The following is a 20,946-nucleotide window of genomic DNA, read 5'->3' on the forward strand; positions in this document are numbered from 1 at the left end:
CGAACCATAGCACAGCACATTCAGTCTGTATCGCATCATCCAGTGTCTGCGCGTACCATTCGACGCCGTTTACAGCAGAGTGGTCTGTCCGCAAGACGTCCATTGCTTCGTCTACCCTTGACGCAGAACCACAGACGTCTCCGCCGCCAATGGTGCGATGAAAGAAGGATGTGGACGGCACAATGGAATGAAATTGTCTTTACTGATGAGTCACGCTTCTGTATGCAACACCACGATGGTCGGATTCGAGTCTGGAGACACCGTGGAGAGAGGATGCTGAACAGCTGCGTTATGCACCGCCACACTGGTCCTGCACCGGGTATTATGGTATGGGGCGGTATTGGATATCACTCTCGCACTCCTCTAGTATGCATTGCCGGTACTTTAAAAAGCCAGCGCTACATCTCCGAGGTGTTGGGGCCAGTTGTCCTTTCTTACCTTCAGGGCTTGCCCACAGCCATATTTCAAGAGGATAATGCGCGACCACACGTGGCACGCATTGTCCAAAGGTTCTTCGTCAATCGCCAGATTGAATTGCCAGATCAACTTTGGCAACGCGTGGAAGCTGCTTGGTCTGCTGTACCCTAAGAACACATCCAAAGTCTCTTTGAATCAATGCCGAGGCGTGTGGTAATGGTGATCTCCAACAATGGCGGCTACTCTGGCTACTGATTTTGGCAGGAACCACACTTCATAGAAGTCTATAAATTTAATCATTTGATGCTTGGTCAACATGTTATCTACAAAATAAATATTGTTGCGATATCTCTTGTCTTTCTTGTGTTGCAATTTGGGTGGCCAGCAGTGTATAATGCACAGGGCCATCATTTCAACTTTTTCCGGGGGGGGGGGGTGAGGCGGCAAAGCACATGTACTCAATGTATGTATATATATATTTGAAATTAGTTTTGAAAATACACTAAAAATGGTATATATATATATACACACACACACATACATGCCATTTTTAGTGTATTTTCAAAAGCCGGGGGGGGGGGGGGTACCCCTCCCAAATGACGGGCCTTACAATGCGTAACAGTTTTGAAAAGGGGTTGTATGGAATAGTGTAAAATGTACATCTATTGCCAGCTATCAAAAATCTGACATCTCACATGTTTCAAGGAAATGTCATCACTATGTTGTGACCCATAGTGACAGATTCAGCTAATGACCGGAAGCTATTTGTATCCTTGATCAGACTGCTGAAACTATGGCATTTGGAAACGTTTTGGCATTCCACAATTCATTACTATGGACAGAGATTCCCAGATTTTGAACCTAAATTCTTCCAAATGTGGAGACTCAATATTTCTGGAGGTTGCTGCTCCCTCTCTGGCTCTAGAATCGTCTCACGTTTCTGTCCGATATTTTCATGTACCTGTATAATATTCCAGATTTTTCTTGTTGTGGATTCGGATTTGCCATGATAAATTAAAGTTAGCAATTTCGAAATCAAATGCCGAAACATGAAATAAAAGTTTTGCCTACCTCAAAAATCTGTACTATTGAGAAGACCACATAGTGCGGATAAATGAAAGGAAAGCAGGTGCGAAAAAATCCATATTGAAACGGCCGATTGTCACCAGTTTATTTACTTGAGGTCTTAGATTTTATTCCATGATATAAAATAAGTGTTAAGTTAACAAATAATTAATATTCAGTCAGTTAACTTGTGAGCAAAATTGTATGTGACAGGTGGTGCCACACCCATGTTTCCAGTATAACTCCGGCTGCAACAAGGCGAGATTGTGTTGTGGTCGTTTGCACCATTTTCATCATGGATTGTACTCGTTCAAAGTGGAAATGTCTGTTATTTGGTGAGTCAAGTGACATTAAATGCAATATGTTACCAACCTACGAAGATGTTATGAAGTTCTATGAGTGGAACTGATATAAGATAAAACGTGATAATAAAACTAATAAGGAACCCACGTATAAAGAAATAGAGAAAATTGTTGTGGCAAAAACTAAAGAAATATGGTCAAGAGCTTCCATTCCTACTGTCCAATATAAAAGATTGAAAGCGGTGTTGAAGGCGTATTATCTAAAATGCAAAATCTTTTAAAATCACACACTAAAATACAGAAGAAGAAAGTAGAAGAGTTTTGCCTTACCAGTAAATTATTGTTTGACATTTCATCCTGCAAGTGTAAGAACATCGATGAGTGCATTTGTCCCAGACATAAGAAATTACCTGTCAGAGAGAAAAGCTTCCTAATCGACCAATAAACCACTAGAAGAATGGTGATCGGAAGCATAGATGTTGTTGCAATGAATAAAATAACGGACACTTTCAGAAGCAAAATGCTAAGGAAAAAATCACTGTTTCAGCTTCAAAAAGAAAGCAAACAGAAACTTAATGTATCCACTTCATCCAAATCTTGTCAATCGGACAGCAATGATGCATTATAGCCACATTCACAAGCCTCAATGTTGGCGGCTGCTGTCGATATGTCTTTCACCACAAACACACACACAGTGCAGTAGACTACGCTTTACTTTCAAAAACATGTGATAGATACAGAGTATCAGACAGGGCTGGGGCAGCTATTGCTTCAGCAGTTCTTCAGAAATTAAACACTTCCACTTCAGAAATTATTGATAAAAATAAGCTTTGCTGGGAACGCCATATAGCACGAAAATTGGCCACCGAAGAAGAAAAAGTCCTACAAATACCTGCTTTATACTTTGACGGACGGAAAGATAAAACATTAATTATATCAGAAAAAGACAGAAAAATGTATAGACAGATCATTCTTGAAGATCATATTTCATTGATAATAGAACCAGAGTCTAAGTTCTTGGGTTATATTACGCCAACTTCTGGCACATCTAAATGCATAGAACAAGCAATCTTCAATTTTTTCCTGGAAGCAGAAATATCTATGGAGTTTTTGGTAGCAGTTGGGTGTTATGGAACTAATGTAAACGTTGGTAAATCTGGAGGTGTCATACACCCTTTGGAAACAAAGGTTAAATAAGCCATTGTAGTGGATTATCTGCCTACTGCATATGAACGAACTTCCCTTCCGACACTTGTTTCTACATATTGATAGCAGCACATCGGGACCTAAAACATTTTCATGGAAAATCGGCAAAGACCTAGAAATGTGTGAAAAAAGGCCAGTTGTTTCGTTTCAATGTATTTCATCAGAGTTACCCAAGTTTTCTGTTCGAGGTGTTAGCACAGACCAAACATATTTGTACAAAGTAGTCTCATCGGTTTCAACAGGCATATTTCCTAATTATTTAGCAAACAAATTGCCAGTCAAAATGTCTCATGCCCGATGGCTAACTTGTGCTAATCAAATTCTACATTTGTACGTATTGATGTAATCTTCTGAAAATTTAGTAATTCTTGCAATGTATGTCGTCAAGGTTAACGCTCCAAAATGGTTTGCTATCAAAATTCACCCTTCCTGTAAAGATGGAGCACAGCACCGGTTCAAACTCACGCTGCAACAGAACAGCTGCAACAAAGAAACAGTTACTTTGCACATCCTGAAAATTTATTGATCGTAATGCTGACTGACTCTGAACCGCACATCCGTGAACTGGCAGCTCATCACATTTTGAAAGCCCAAAGAATATAAAAAAATAGACTCCTGCGCAATTGTATCTGAACCTTCAGTTGCATGCAGAAGTGTAGCAAGAAGATTGGTTGTGGTAAAATAAATGAATTTGGGTAATGAGAAATCACAGGGGTGCAAGAGCTGCGCCGAAACGTTTCTCTTGCTACATGCTGCGCCAATTCTTGTTTGTGGTTCGCGGCAGTGCCGTCTTAACGCATGGGCCCACCCGGGCACGGCCCGGGGGCCTCGAGAGAAGAGGGGCCTCACAAAAATGGAAACTATTTGAAATTTTCGAGAATTTTCCAGGTAGGGCCTCAGAAAAATCAATTGGCCCGGGGGCCCATGACGCTCTTAAGACGGCCATGGTTCGCGGAGGTACCGCTAATGCACTGCAGTGCGTCAAATATCCGGAATTTAGGGAAAAGAAGCATGGAAATTTTGTTCACGGGACGCGTTCTTTCCGAGACACGGAAAAAGATACGGAGGGAGAAACTTAAATTTTTTTCACTTCCCACCATCTACCACAATAGCGTTATCTCTTGACCTTGGAAAGTAGTTCTACTACCTTGAAATATAAAATCCTATACTGTTATTGGTTAACCGGCGGGCTATCAAAGTCCTTGAATGAATATGCCGAATTTTCCGATTTCGGAGACCGTTTTTTCTCTTCCATGTTATATACTGAAAATAACGGTAATTTCGCTGTTGCCAACCTGCGTTCGAAGACGGCATACATCGAAAAGGGGATTGTTGTATTCGTTTAAATTACCGACATTTTTCGGAGATCGTTGGGAAAAAATGGGATCTATAAAAACTCTAGCGAAAATATTCATAGTTTTGTCATCTAGCCACTATGCGGTCGTATGGTTATCGTCGGCGGTTGCCGATCGTGACAATTTCACATTGCAAAAATCCGGATTTGGTGAATTGGAGCGGCTCAAGGAAAAACATTTCCACCCATGCGGAATCTATTTTTGGCGCTACTGACTTTTTTTTTTGGTCAACAAAGCTTTTTTCATCCTTTCAACTCCATTTGGCACCCTTCTTAGAGCGGCGCCCAATATGGCCGCACGGTCCGTCCCTGCATTGGTGGGGGAGGGGCATGCTCTTAACATTAGTCAAAGGAAGGAGTTTGTGCTAGGAGCATGCTCATTTTATACATAACTTCTGTGAGATACCTATTATATATAAATGTCCTACCTTTTGCACTCTCATCTTGTTTTTCGTACTCCCTATCATGCATTGCTGGGATGGTACATTACTCCCTCATGTATTGCTGGGATGTTGCTTAATATTGTATCACCAACAGAACTATTAATTACGTGTGATGAATGGATTGCACTACAATGCAAAGAATTACAAGAAGTGAAATCAGTTCAGAGAATAGCGAGATAGATATTGGGCAGACATATTCAAACTTTGTAACCTTGAAAGCAGCCCAAAGTTCAAAATTTTTCCAGTTTTGGTGAAGGCTTTTTTATCTTTAGCACATGGTAATGCAGACAGTGAAAGAGAGTTCATTGTTAACAAATAAATGAAAGTCTGTTCAAACATTGAAAAATCTGTCCATCCAATGCTTTGATGGAATGACATACAAAATCTTATGTTCAAGGGCATGAAAAGTTTGAAAAAAATTGTCATTGAGATGCTGAACTTCCGAAAGCAACTCATGATTCGTAATCTATTAACATGCTATTAGGTTGAGAATTGGTTTAAGTAAATAAGGTATTTTTTTAATATTTTTCTCGTTTTTTTAAATTTTGCTTTTAAATTTAATAATTCCTTTAAATTCTGTGAGAAGGTAATTTTTTTTTCATGGAAACCCTTATTATATTCTGCACGCACTTTTTTGCTATATCAGGATGAATAAGATTTTAGTGTTCAAGCAGCAGAAATTCTTGCTGCCTAGGTTTTTAGTATGCATGTTGCTTGATTTGAAAAGAGTAATCATTTTTATTCGTCATTTCAGTAATGCATGTTTTAGTAGTGACAGATAAGATAATTCAGAAAAAATTTAAATGGATTTTAATTTGTGAAGGAAATTTATTTAGAATTTATTCGTTCCAACCATTTTTGGTGAAACTTTTGGCATTTCATGGAAAAATTACTCCTTATATTGCAGATACAGTTAGCTTTTATTTCTGCTCCATTTTCAAAATTTCTGCTCCAAAAATAAAAGTTTCTGCTCCGAAATGGATGAGGGGTGCTTGCACCCCTGAAATCAGGATGGTGCCTGAATTTTTTACTCTCCAAATTTTTCAAACCCTGCAGAAAATGTATCCAAAAGTGTCTTGATCCCCCTAAAATAAAACCTTTAGCTATGTAATCGGAACCATTAAGTGTTATAAAAAAGTGTGTGTGTTTGTGATTCCAAGAAATTATTTATTATCACATTTTTGCTCCTAAAACAATAATTTTAGATACTTCAAAATATACATATTATAAACACTGCACTATGCAGCAATTTTTGAAATGTGTAAACCAACCTCAAAATAAAGTTTTAACTTGAAACCAATGCATTTTCTTTGAAAACAAACAACTTTCCAACGAAAAAACCCATTTTTCCCTAAAGGGTTTTTAGGCTAAAAAACCCAGCCCTGGGGAAAAATGGGTGCCTACCCAGTGAGCAAATTTAAAAACCCTGGTTACAATAGCAATCTCGAAGAATATTGCATTGTCACACAAAGCTGCTAGGTGCAGACAGGATGCATACATTTACATGTACCCACCTGTGAACTAACAGAGCTAAGGCGAGTTTTTACAGAGACCAGAAAGCTTCATTATGTGTGAAGCAAGTGAGAGGTTGGTAAATATTCTTCCTGCTGTTGTATTTAGAACAGTGGTTTCCAACCTTCTTCAGGCCATGCCCTACCATAGCATCTTTGAAAACCTGATGTCCCCTTGTCAGAGCCATAACTAGAGCTTTTGTCAAGAGGGGGACCACCTCGATGAAAATCCATAGTTCTATTAGTGCCTTTGTCTGAGTCTGAAAATAACTCAAGCCAGCCTTTTCTTTATATAACTACTATAACGTTTTTTTAAAAATTAAACATAATACAAGAACAATTACATATTTTAAGTAAAGCTACGGAAGTGCGTCCTATCAGTACCGCATGGTCTGGCCAAAAATCAACTCCTCGTGTTGCCAGATTCATCTCTCTTTCCGTCTCTTCCTGGCACGACTGGACCTACTCTTGGTTGTTTCTAGGATGAACTAGATACACACCACAGTTCTTTAGTTCTTTTTATTATGCAAAACCGTTCTTTTTTTTGCTTCACATCAACCTCTGAGGGTATTTTACCCTATACCCACCCTGGTTCGGTTTCCCCCCCCCCCCCGTTACTTGTAACCAAAACTGCTGTTAGGGATGTGTGACAGATGCTGTTGCACCGCGCCCCCCATTTTTGGGGAGGGGGGGGGCCTGATTCTTAAATTCCAACAATTCTGGAGTTATTTTTTTATTCTAAATTTTCATGGGTGTTAGAATTACCTATGTCAACAATTTTTCTTATTTTCCATTCATTGATTTTGAATTTCATTAGTTCTCAGACAAATTATTTCATTACTTCCTAGTTTTGATTGGTTTTGGAATTATTTCTTTCACCAATTTGAAATTTTCTTCGCTTTGTAATTCCCATTGATTACTTCTGTTAATTTACATTTAATTGTGTCTATACAGGCTATACCAAATTGTTTGCACATCAGATATCTCTGTAACCGTTGACATTCCAAGCATACCTCCAATTATATTTTTATACAGTCTCTGTGTGTTCAAAAACCCGATTAGAACATTGTTGGCCTGTCTCTGATGATACAACCAATTTGTTTCACGTTTCTAAGTGTAATTTCCCCCAATTTCCTCTATTTTTTGAATTTGAATATCTCAGTGAATATTGCACTTAAGAATGTGGAATTGTGTCAACAACTTTCTAATTGGGTTTTTGGGCACACAGAATGGAATAAAAAGTTTACATTTTTATTTTAACCCATTTACGTCGAAGATACTAAAAATAAAAAAAACTTGACAAAAAGTGAATATTTTGTTTTATGCACCTAAAGTAATACAAAAACAAAAATTCCTTAAAATTTTGAAAAGCAGATTCTGAGTACTGAGCCGACCCTAGGCATTTAAGCTACCAAGCTATGGAAAACCTTGAAGCATTTTACATGCAATCCAATATCACATTTTTCACAACGAGTTGTTGTTTTCGATTGGCACTGAGCACATCTCATTTGTTTCTTTTGAAGAATCACCCAATGGTTCATTTTATCAAATCTTGCTCAAGGTATTCCATGTGGTTGCCTCCCACGTTGACCTGGTTCTCGATGTTTTCCAAAACATTCTAGGTAGAATCGTGCAACACTTTTAAAATTTGAGCAAATCCTGCTGATTACCTCCTGCACAAATTCTGTTTAGTTGAAAGGCATTATTTATGGCCTGGTCCAAAAAGTATGTTACCAAACAAAAGTGCCATTTCTTTCCTCGAATGAACACCCTGTATTTGTTCACATTCTGATCAAGTTGATCAACTCCACCCATATGTACATTATAAACTTTCACCATTCTTGGCAGTTGCAAAGTGATACGGCTTTTTTCTGCCGATGAAAATCTACTAGTAGTTGTCATTGGGACCCACACCCATAGCATTACAGCACATTGTCACAACATTATTTTCATTCCATCGGCAAAGGATGATTTTGGCTGTTTCATCCACATTGTAGTCACATGCTCATCTGGTTTTTTTTCAAGCAATTTTGTCACCATAGGACACTTCTCTACTCGATTTTCTGTAATGGTACCTGTGCCTTTCATACCCATAGCTTTTAGTTTCTCCATCAGTTTTAGACTCGTGAAAAAGAACCAGGAGATTCATCTCTATTCCATTCACCAAACATAGGGACAAAGTCACGATCACGCCATTTTTTGTTAATTTTGTTAGATGGAGCCTTTTTTACTGCCACAGCAAGTAATTCCTCATCACTGGAATCTAATTATCAGGAAAATTTAGTAAAATTTTAATCCATTTGTCTCTGTATTTCACAAGTGTATTCATGTTCTTCTGGGCAACAAAATTTTCCGCAAACTACAGTAGTTCAAATATGCATTCTTAACCTATTTTTAACTGTTTTTTCGATTCGTGACCAAATTGAACATAATTTTTTTGTGCAATTTGCAAAAAATTCCTGAGAACAAATGGGGAAGAATTGACGTCAGAAACCATAGTTACAATGCATCAAATAATTACCCATACCCTGGTTGCAAGCATATTGACTCCACTTGAGATGTAAGCGAAGAGCATTAAAAATTATTTGTTCATTAGAATAAATAACAGTTCAATATTTTCTAAAAGCAACACTAACATATTATTCTGATTTAATATAATTTTTTTTTCAACATAAATTTTGTTAGTTTCAGATTTTGTTACTTAAAAAGTGCTTATTATATTTAGTTATTTTTAGTAGTTATTTTGTTTATTTTTATTATTTTTTTGGTATTTTCAGATCGAGAAATATGACAGTATGTTGGGCTTTAGTATGCTAAGTTATCGCTCTTGCAAAAACTTGTGGAAATCATGTGTTGAACATCATTCTTTTTTTCGTTTGCATGTGTCTAGACCCCCTTCTAGACAACTACTATTTAGTTTGGGTTCCAAGTTTCATTACAGGTAAATATTTTCATTTCAATAGTTTTTAATTTTGTTCAAACTTGAGCATCTTTGATAAATGTTGTATTTTTAAGAAATAGTGGAGCCGAAAACGGAATTGTATTGATCAGCCTATTGTAGGAAATTAGAATACTTTAATGTGACAAAAATAACTACTAGATAACATGAATAAATGTGGTTATACGGAGCGGCAAAAACATCGTGGCCCGGGAAGCAGAAAAGGGAAAAAGGTAAACAACAGAAGGAGGACGGCATTGACCACAGTTTTTAGTTCGTAGTTGTTGTAGTTTTCACAACATTCCTCCCCTCACAATGGAATGAATCTCTCGACCGGTGTTCTCTTACGAGTCGACCTACGAAGAACAGAAGAGGGTTGACTCGAAATCGGTGCAGAGCATTCAGGATGTCCAACTGAAGTATTGGCAGTAACCGCAGAACCACCATCAGCAGGTTTGGGAGCAGTCAAGCACCTTGAATCGTTAGTAGAAGGAGGCAGCAATATTTGATAGTCCATACAGCACTCAGAAGATGGCATTGTAGGATGTTTCTCTGAAGAATGATCTTTTCTCATTTGGTTCTGATGACGTTTCCATTTCCCACGATTCGTCTGAACCAAATACATCATTTTGCCAAGATGTTTGAGAACTTTGGCATTAACCCACTTAGGACCATTCGAATAGTTCTTACAAAAAACTCTGCTGCTAATACTGAACTTGTGGGTAGTACTGTCTTGTGAAAATGTAATGTTTTTATCCTTTGGAGGGAATAAGAGGGAGAGCAGATTTCTAGGCTGTCTGCCATGCAAGAGTTCTGCAGGAGACTTATCACAACCAGGTTTCGGTGTTATCCTGTATGTTATCAGAAGCTTTTGGAGTGCTTCTGACTTGTGGTCTCCTCCCCACACAGCTTTTTTCATAGCTTCTTTAAATGTCCTGACGAAACGTTCTGCTTCGCCATTAGAGGCGGGATGAAATGGAGCAGTAGTAAGATGCTCGATACCATTCAATTTGCAAAAGTCCTCAAACACTTTGCTAGTAAATTGTGTACCATTGTCTGACACAAGTGTGATCGGTAAACCTTCAATGATAAATACTTTCTTTAGAGCTTCAATAGTCGCTTCTGAAGCAGTAGATTTCATCTCGATCACGTAAGGAAATTTTGAATATGCATCAACAATGATAAGCCACATGGAATTTTGGAAGGGACCCGCAAAGTCTATATGAATTCTGTGCCAAGGATCCTCTGGTTTTGGCCAGTCCTGGAACATTGCTTTTGGACAAGCTTTCTCACGTTGACATGATTGACATTGGTTTGCGGCGTTTTCAATCTGCTGCTCGATCTGTGGAAACCAGCAATATCTTCGAGCCATCTGTTTCATTCGAACCATTCCCCAATGACCAATGTGAAGAGTCTTGAGAACTGAACTTTGCAAAGTCTTTGGAATGATTACACGAAGACATTCAGTTTGGAGTAGCAAGATACCTCGGTTGACAGAGAGTGAATTTTTTCTTAGAAAGTATGGTTTTACATCCTCATTGTTCTCCGGCAAGTCTTTCGGCCAACCATTCTGAATATAATGGAGAACTTTTTTCAAAGTTTTGTCCTTAGCAGTTGCTTCTTGAATTTCTTTGTAGTCAACTGGATAATGAGATATGTATTCATCCACCTGTACATCAATATTATGGCATGCATTCTCTGATTTGTCAAATTCTACATCTGAACCAACTGGAAGTCTTGAAAGGGCATCAGCATTTCCATGCTGCATTGTTGGTCTATATTTGATATCGTACATATATCCCATAAGAATAATTGCCCAACGTTGAAGTCTCTGAGCAGTCATTACGGGAAGTTGCTTGTTGGGATGGAATATGGATACCAGGGGTTGGTGATCCGTGAGGAGTTCGAATTTTCTGCCATACAAATACTGATGAAATTTTTTCACACCATAAATAATGGATAAAGCCTCTTTTTCAATTTGACTGTAGGCTTTTTGTGTATCAGTCAATGTCTTGGAAGCAAAAGCAATCGGTTTTTCTGAACCATCGGAATATCTGTGAGAAATCACAGCACCTATGCCATAAGATGATGCATCAGTTGCCAAAATCAGTGGAAATTCTGAGTTGTAATGCACTAGTCTGGTAGCTTTAACAATGTTTTCTTTCAATTTCTGGAATGCTTCCTCTTGTTCTTGCTTCCACTTGAATTTGGCATTTTTTCTTCGCAGTTTGTTCAAAGGACCTGCCAGCTGAGAAAAACCAGGAATGAACTTGTTATAGTAGTTGATTTTTCCAATAAATGAATGCAGTTCCTGGATATTTTTAGGTTTGGGTAAGTCTTTCACTGCTGCAATATTAGAATCTGATGGTCGCACCCCATCTGCATTGACTATGTACCCCAAGTACTCAACTTCGGACTGGAATAATTTGCATTTTGGCTTGCTACAGCGAAGACCATTGCTTTCTAGACGATGGAAGAGTTCATCGAGAGCTTTGCAGTGTTCCTCGTCATTAGGAGCTGTGACAATAATGTCATCCAGGTAATTAGCACAACCAGGAATACCAGCTATGAGCTGCTCAAGGAAGCACTGGAATATGGCTGGTGCACTAGCCACTCCGAAAGGAAGTCTTTGGCACTCGAACAATCCATAGGGTGTATTAACAACTAACAGTCTCTTTGAATCGTCATCCAACTCAAGTTGAAGATAGGCATCGGAAAGATCTATCTTGGAAAACCTTTGCCCATTTTTGAGTTTCTGGAATAATTCTTCAGGTCTTGGAATAGGGTACTGATTTACATCAATTTGAGAGTTCACTGCAACTTTGTAGTCACCGCAAATGCGAATAGAACCATTCGGTTTATTTACAACAACTATAGGAGCTGCCCATTGACTTGTAGTACATGGTTTCCAAATGCCTGCAGAAGTGAGACGATCAATTTCTGCTTTGACAGCAATCTCCTGAGAAAATGGAATGGGACGTGCTTTGCAGAACTTCGGTCGAGCATTTGGCTTCAGAAAAACACTAGCCTTGTAAGAATTACACTTCCCAAGTTCATTTCGAAATACATTTTCATGCCTCTGGAAAACTTGTGCAGACAATTTTTCATGAAGAGTAGTTGTTGCCAATGTAATCACTCGCTGAACAGAGTCATCAATGTGAAAATCAAACGCTTTGAACCAGTCTAGTCCAAAAATGTTACATCCTTCTGCAGTATCCGTAACAAGAAGAGGAAGGTCCATGATTTTACCCTTATATTTTACTGTGACCAGAATTTTTCCTTTTAGCGGAACTTCAACACAGCCATATCCTTTCAGCTTTGTAGTAGATGGACTGCACGGTGGTGACCCAAGAGCTTTGTATCCACTGGTCCCAACTAAGGAACATGAAGCACCCATATCTAATTGAAAAGGCATCTCTTGGTTATTAACCATCAATGAAATGAGTAATTTGTTATCTGTACAGTCCACGCCAGCATTCACAGTTTCTGTAATCTGAAAAGAGGTATTAGCGCGCTGATGTTTCTGATTTGGAGAATTTTTCTTTGCATTAGATTTTTTTCTTGAATAGCAAACGGCAGAAATATGGCCTACTTTTTTGCAAAAATTACAAGTGGCCTCACGAAATTTACACTCGGACCTCAGGTGTCTGCCGCCACAGCCATAACAGGTACCAGGTACATCACCAGGTTTTTTTCGAAGACTGAATTTCACTTCTCTTGGAATTCTTCGACCGCGACTTTGAGTATGAATTTTTCATTTGCAGAACTTCACACTGCGGAAGATTATTGAAAGTTGATGGACCATCAGGATTCTCTTTCAGAGTCCGCACGGTGCGCTGGGTAGCTTCAAAAGCTTCCGCAATTTTGAGGACATCTTCAAGACTGGGGTTCGTATGCTGGAGAGCCGCAGAGCGAACTTGGTCGTGAGGAGTATGAAGAACTATGGCATCACGAATTAGAGAGTCCACAAAAGATTGGGAACATCCATCACGACTACATACAAATCTACAGTCCCTTGCAATTCCTCGCAAGTCAGCGACCCATTCTGCGTACGTCTGGCCTGATTGCATATGACATCTGAGAAATTCACATCTAGCAGCAAGCACATGGGTTTTAGATTCGAAATAAGAAGTAAGTTTCTGTACAATGTCCGCATACGAACGAGTTGCGACATCGGCTTCCGCGAACAGTTTCTGAAGTAATTCAAAAGTTTCAACACCGACCCATGACAAGAAATATGCACGTTTCTGCTCGTCTTCTGTGACTCCGTGGGCTTCGAAATGTTGATTCAGGCAGCACAGGTACGTGCTCCAACGGTCGTGGATCCTATCGAAATGACGAAATGCAGAGACGCTTACCTTCGGTGATCCGGCTCGTCGTCCAAGAATTTGCTCCAGCAGTGCCTGTTGGTTTCGTTGCTGAGCTGCCAACAAATTTTCCATCCATTGCTGCTGTTGAAGTAGCACCTGATGAATATCCGCGGCACTGGGATTAGTTTTCGCCATCGTTCGGAAAAATATACCAACATTCAAACTTTCCTCGTCGCCATATTTGTTGTATTTTTAAGAAATAGTGGAGCCGAAAACGGAATTGTATTGATCAGCCTATTGTAGGAAATTAGAATACTTTAATGTGACAAAAATAACTATTAGATAACATGATTAAATGTGGTTATACGGAGCGGCAAAAACATCGTGGCCCGGGAAGCAGAAAAGGGAAAAAGGTAAACAACAGAAGGAGGACGGCATTGACCACAGTTTTTAGTTCGTAGTAGTTGTAGTTTTCACAACAATAAACCACCAACGTTTCAACATAATTAAAAAAAATTACATTGGCCCTATTCATCAATAATAAATTTAAATATAATAATTTTTTTATGTATCTATGATTTGTATCATTAATTCAAATTATTCTTAAAATAGTTGTATTTTTACTATTTTCAAGTTACTTTGATTGACCCCCCCCCCCTTCATTTACAGGCTTTTGACGACAACTTTGGGTGATCTGTATTTAAAGTATTTGCAGTAAAACTGAAAAAAATACTGGTTTCCTTGTTTGTATGTTAGAAATAAGTGTAAAAAAAAGATTAGTACAGTATATTTCACTTTTGCCCTTACCTTTTCTTTCTCTCCCTCTTCTGTTTTGTTTTCTTTCTTTTTCTCTTAACATACACTATATGGTGGGGGGATCACAAAACAGGAGTATAGAAAAAACAGAGGGAGGAAAAACAACTTCTATTCATAGGATTATATTGAAGCCTTGCGATGATGAGAAAAGAGGTTAAAAAAGTGGGGGGGAAAGGAGAGCTAAAATGAATTTCTCCATTTGCAATTGGATAAGGTATTTTGTTCTTGATTGTTATAGGGTTAATGTAATTTTAGAATAAGCATTATCTACAGATCGTGAGTGAATATAAGAAAGGAAATGTAGTCATACTATAGCATAAGTCCTTTCCTGCTTTGTGGCAGAAGACATAGTCACTAAATGTTGGTGGGATCCCCAACTATTTCACAAGATAACCAGAGAAACACAATGCAACATCTTTTTTTATTTCACAGCACACCTCACAAAACACCAACTTCCAGGACATAAGCCATATTTCAACTTCTGCTCTGTTCTCTCGCAGAAGATAGTTTTTTCCTTACCTTCCTTTCATCTTTTTCTTTTCATCAACAACCATTTTCAATCTATTTCTGGATGAAGATCCCCTCTAAATTTTTCCATTTTAATGTGTTTGGTGCTTTTGCCATCCAGTTGACTCCAGCCACTTTTCGGATCTTGTTAATCCATATTGTTTGGAGACATCTTCTCGGATGTTTAACACCATAGGGATACCAATCCAGAATACTTGGGGTCCATCTTGTGCCCTGTCTTCTTGCAATATGTCCAGCCCATTTAAAACATTAAATTTTTTCCATGATATCATATGCCTTTGTGTGCCTTCTCATTCAAGTGATTCATTTTCTGTCTCCCCTTGTGATACTTAACATATATCTTTCCATGCTCCTTTATGTTGTCTATAACCTTTGTATTGTTTTGCTTGTGAGTGCTAATTTTTCAGCTCCATAAGTCAGTGCTGGTAGCACACACTGGTTAAACACTTTTCTTTTCAGGCATAATGACATGTAGCTCTTCAGAATTATTTTTTGGCAAAAGTGTTTCATTTGATTCTGATTCTTTTGTTAATTTAATGATTCTGTTGTCCATAGTAATTTCTTATCCCACATATACATAGCTTTCTACTTCTTCTGTCCCTGTGTTGAGTAAGATCATCTTCAAAGCAAAGGAGTTCAGTCTTTGCCGATTCATTTTCAAACCCACCTGAATACTTGCTTTCTCCAGTTCTCGTTCATTTCTCCTAGTTCATCTGGATTACTGCTGATAATAACAATGTCATCGGCAAAATGCGAATGTGGTTAAGAAATTCTCCATTTATTTTAATTCCTTTCTCATCCCAATCCAGTTTTCTGAATACTTCTTCTAAAACAGCGATAAAGAGCTTTGATGAGATAGTACGACCCTGTCTTACTCTTTTTCCAAGTTTAGTCTTTGCTTTTCCTTTATCGAAACAAAGGAGTGCAGTTGCTTAGTCATATATTTTCTTAATGTGGTTAAGAAATTCTCCATTTATTTTAATTCCTTTCTCATCCCAATCCAGTTTTCTGAATACTTCTTCTAAAACAGCGATAAAGAGCTTTGATGAGATAGTACGACCCTGTCTTACTCTTTTTCCAAGTTTAGTCTTTGCTTTTCCTTTATCGAAACAAAGGAGTGCAGTTGCTTAGTCATATATTTTCTTAAGATATTGATGTTAGTCTTCTCTATTCTCCCCTAAATTTCATCTAAGCTCTAACAACAGCATATGTGAAGACCAGGGTTGTCAGGGTTGTCAAATTTGCTCTCCTGGTAGATACCCATCTCTCTCTCTCTCTCTCTCCCCCCCCCCCCCCTGGGTTGGGTTTATAGGGGAACATTGGTTTCAAATCAAATGTGTTGCTTTCAGGTAAAAATTTTATTTGAGGTTGGTTTATGTATTACAAAAATTTCTGCATAGTGCAGTGTTCAAAACATATATATTTTGAAGCACTTTTAAATGATTTTTTTAGGAGCAAAAATATGATAAAAAATAATTTCTTGGAATCACAAACTCACACGCTTTTTGTAATTCTTCGGACTACTATTTTTTTATGTAAGCATTTGAATTAAATACAAGATTCAATATGTTAAGGAAACCACAAATAGAAAATGTAACCATGGGCATTAGTTTAATAAATGTACCTAACATGTAATAAGCATATCCATAGAAATTATTGCTTATTCATAATACAAATAATTTTTCACTCACTCCCTCACACACACACTTGTATAAATAAATTGAATCCTCTGTGAAGAAGTAAACCATTAAAAATATTTTCATTTTTGCATTATTTTTTTATGTTTTAGGCTACGGACACACAGGAGAGTTTTCCCACTGGATGCAAACCTGTTTTCGAACAGCTATTGTTTTGTAAATAAACAATAGCCTTATTTATAGTGATTTTATTACAGTGCGACCATTAATTAGCTTATCAATGGACTGACTATTGAAACAAGTTTTTATTCTTATTTTTTAAAATCCTGTGGATAATACGCTGCCGCGGATTATATATATATACGTGGATTTTCTTTCTTCAAATTTCGCTTGCGGCTTATGCGACACCGCAGATTATACACAGGAAAATACAGTACAATAAAACGGTTGATATTTAGAAAATAAATACAGAATTGCAAACATCTCTATTAATTCATTAAATCCTACCTCAAGAGAGAATTTTCAGGGTTTTTTTTCATTTTATGCACTTTATATGTATTACTGCTAAAAACGGCCAAAATATGCAAGTGCATTTGCATATAATCCGGGCTCTAGTTATAATAATCAACTTGCTATCCAAATGCTCCATTTCTGGTGAAAAGAAGAAAAAAAATGGAGGGGATAAAAAAATAGAACCGCAGCGTGATAAAATTCTCGTGTGTCCACCGAGCTGACGGAAAACACACGAACGTTTCGTTTTTGTGCATGCAACCTTGAGAATGCACCTTGGGGGGAGCGCGTGTTGTGTGTGACTGGTCTCGTACAATTCTCTATTGTACATTTTTCAGCAGTTTTTCCCCTCTCCCGCTTCACGCCCGTGTGTCCGTAGCCTTATACAAGCACATCAGACTTTCATAATTGAAATATCAAGTCAAAAATAACACTATCTCATAAAGAAAAGAAAGTAACTTTGTGAGATTCTTGAATTGAACATTGGGGATAAATACGTTTCTTCAAGTGAAATAGAACAAAAAGTATAGTTCTTCTCTAAGAATAAGACCTAACCAAAAAATAAGCCTTAGCTTGATTTTTTCAGGATGCTCACAATATAAGCCCAACCCGGAAAATTTGCCTGTTTTTAACAGTCTACAATGTGAAGGCATTCTGTAGGTCTGTTGCTATATGTTACAGGTTTTATTATATAAAGTGATGTTAATATACAATAATGTTTGTAACATTTGTACTTACTGATAATTCAACTTATTCAGTATTTTTAAATGCCCAAAAATGGTTGATTTGGACAAGTGGAAAACACCTCCAGAGTAATGAATCCTCAGAATGATTGCTATCTCCCCCTCTTAACCAGATCATGGCCCGCTGCTTTGTCTTATGGAACTGCTCTCTCCAGATTCCTGATATTGTTTGTATACACAAAATATTCAAAGACCATTTATGAATGGAAACGAATGACTTCAATGAAAATAGGATAGTGAGAAATAAACTTTTGGAAAACTTATCAAGTTCACCCCGCAAGACTGCACACTTAGGTGAAGAATTCAAAGGATGAACTAAGTGACAGCTGTGTGATTTAGTCTCAGCAATGCATTACAAGCAGGCTGCATAAATAAGAAGTGCTCATTTTAGTAGAGCTTACTTAATGGTTGTAGTTACATAGCTAAATAGCTAATAGTATTATTTTCGACAGATCAGGATACATTTTCTATGGGATTTGAAAAAATTGGAGAAAAAAAATTCAGGTACCATCCTGATTTCTCAGAATTTTCATTATCCAAATTCATTTATTTTACCACAACCAATCTTCTTGCAACAGTTTTGACTGCACCTCAAGGTTCAGATACAATTACGCAGAAGAGGGTGTGTTCATGTGTGAACAATTATTCCCTTATTGTATGATCCACTTTATTAATCAAATACACAGTTTAACACACACCAAAAATGTATATTTAGACATGATATAACATCTACATATAAAGGGTATACATACATGTTTAAGTTTAATATTTTGAGGTTGTGGAAAAAGGAAATTAAATTTTCCTCCCATTTTGCTCAAAAAATCCACCCTGGCTGTGTGTGAACAATTATTCCCTTATTGTATGGTAAATTTTATTAATCAAATACATAGTTTAACACGCACAAAAAAGTTATATTTAGACATAATATAAGATGTGCACATAAAGGATGTACATACACGTTTAAATGAGATATTTTGAGGTTGTGGAAAAGAGAAATTCAATTTTGCCCAAAAAACACTGGTTTTTTGCAACCCTGGTGCAAACAGTCAAGCGCTTTCTCAAAATCAATAAAGGCCATATACAATGGTAATTTATATTCTTTGTGCCTCGCTAAGAGTTCTGTGATTGTTTGCATGTGATCTATTGTATTAAATCCACTTCAAAAACATGCTTGTTTTTTCAGTTAGGCTGCGTCCAATGTAGATTCAAGCTTATATGTTAGCACTTTGGTGAAGATTATATAAACTGAAGAGCCAAAAAAACTGGTTCAGGCATGCGTATGCAAATAAAGAGATATGGAACCAATCAGAGTACGGCGCTGCAGTCAGCAATGCCTATATAACACAAGAAGTGTCTGGCATAGTTGTTAGATCGGTTACTGCTGCTACAATGGCAGGTTATCGAGATTTAAGTGAGTTTGAACGTGGTGTTATAGTCGGCGCACGAGAGATGGGACATAGCATCTCCGAGGTAGCGATGAAATTTGGATTTTCACGTATGACCATTTCACAAGTGTACCGTGAATATCAGGAATCCAGTAAAAAATTAAATCTACGATATCGCTGCGGCCGGAAAAAGATCATGCAAGAATGGGACCAACGACAACTGACGAGAATCATTAAACGTGACAGATGTGCAACCCTTCAGCGAATTGCTGCAGATTTCAATGGTGGGCCATCAAAAAGTGTCAGCGTGCAAACCATTCACCGAAACATCATCGATATGGGCTTTTGGAGCCAAAGGCCCACTTGTGTACCCTTGATGACTGCATGACACAACGACCCAACAACACCGACATTGGACTGTTGAGGACTGGAAACACGTTGCCTAGTCTGACGAGTCTTGGTTCCAATTGCTTCGCGCTAATGGACATGTAAGGGTACGGAGACAACCTCATGAATCCATGGACCTACATGTCAACAGGGGATTGTTCAAGCTGGTGGAGGCTCTGTGATGGTATGGGGGGCGTGTGCAGTTGGCGTGATATGGGACCCCCTGATACGTCTAGATACGACTCTGACAGGTGACAGGTACGTAAGCATCCTGTCTGATCACCTGCACCCATTCATGTCCATTGTGCATTCCGACGGACTTGGACAATTTCAGCAGGACAATGCTACACCCCACACGTCCAGAATTGCTACAAAGTGGCTCCAGGAACACTCTTCTGAGTTTAGACACTTCCGCTGGCCACCTAAATCCCCAGGCATGAACATTATTGAACATATCTGGGATGCCTTGCAACGTGCTGTTCAGAAGAGATCTTCACCCCCTCTTACTCCTGCGGATTTATGGACAGCCCTGCATGATTCATGGTGTCAATTACCTCCAGCACTACTTCAGACATTAGTCAAGTCCATGCCACATCAAGTTGCGGCACTTCTGCGGGCTCGTGGGGACCCTACACGATATTAGGCAGGTGTACCAGTTTTTTTGGCTCTTCAGTGTAAATTACTGATAGAGAGGAGACTGATTGGTTGTTAATTATTGATATGCAGTTTCAACCCTTTTTGTAAAGAACCATTGTTATTCATCTTCTGGCACCTCAGATTTTGAGAGACAATTTGTGAACAAAGTGGTTACCATACTGTCAAATTTTTCTCATTCTTCTAAACAATGTTTATTAAAATCCCATCTTCAGACCTAGACATTTCTTTTTTTTTTCATGCATTTTACAGCCTTATGGACTTCTTCTTTCATCACAGGTGCTACTTGTTCAAATTCTACTCCACTTTCTTTTCTTCCTGCTCCCTTTCTTCTATTCTGATCTTTTTCTTCATGTCTTTATAGACTAATATAAAATTTCTCAACAATACTAATAATATCATTTCCATCTTTCCTTTTTGGTGCAAAAACTTTTCTCCCAACACACAGTTTTCGTTTTGTTGATTTTAAGCTCCTATTACCTCCCAGTGCTTTCTTCACAATATTGCAATTAAACTTCCGGACATCTTCCGTAATCAGCTTTCATACCGTCTTACAAAGTTATTTATATTCCACTTTTGATTTAGGGTCATTCTTCTTCATCTAAAATTCTCTCTAGTCTTTCATGAGTTTGTTTCTTCTGTTGTTTTCTTCACTGACTTGATTTCTTCTCCAGCGACTTCTTTTGCTGCTTCTTTCAGGGTAGTGATTACATTTCTGTTTTTCTGTTCATAAATTGTGA

General features: G+C 38.0%; 1 protein-coding gene across 2 annotated transcripts in view; it reads left to right on the forward strand.

Annotated features, from left to right (window-relative positions):
- Window positions 1-20,946, forward strand: part of Ptpmeg (protein tyrosine phosphatase Meg) — a 595,691-nt gene that overhangs the window by 254,223 nt on the left and 320,522 nt on the right. For both annotated transcript variants that reach the window (XM_089247192.1, XM_089247198.1), the window contains one exon: window positions 9,076-9,239. In XM_089247192.1, coding sequence (XP_089103318.1) covers window positions 9,076-9,239 — 164 coding nt within the window. The remainder of the gene's footprint in view (window positions 1-9,075; window positions 9,240-20,946) is intronic.

This window comes from Pholcus phalangioides, unplaced genomic scaffold (assembly GCF_987345545.1).
Source record: "Pholcus phalangioides strain wild (caught in Gottingen) unplaced genomic scaffold, Ppha-v1.0 ptg000003l_1, whole genome shotgun sequence".
NCBI classification, from domain to species: Eukaryota; Metazoa; Arthropoda; class Arachnida; order Araneae; family Pholcidae; genus Pholcus; species Pholcus phalangioides.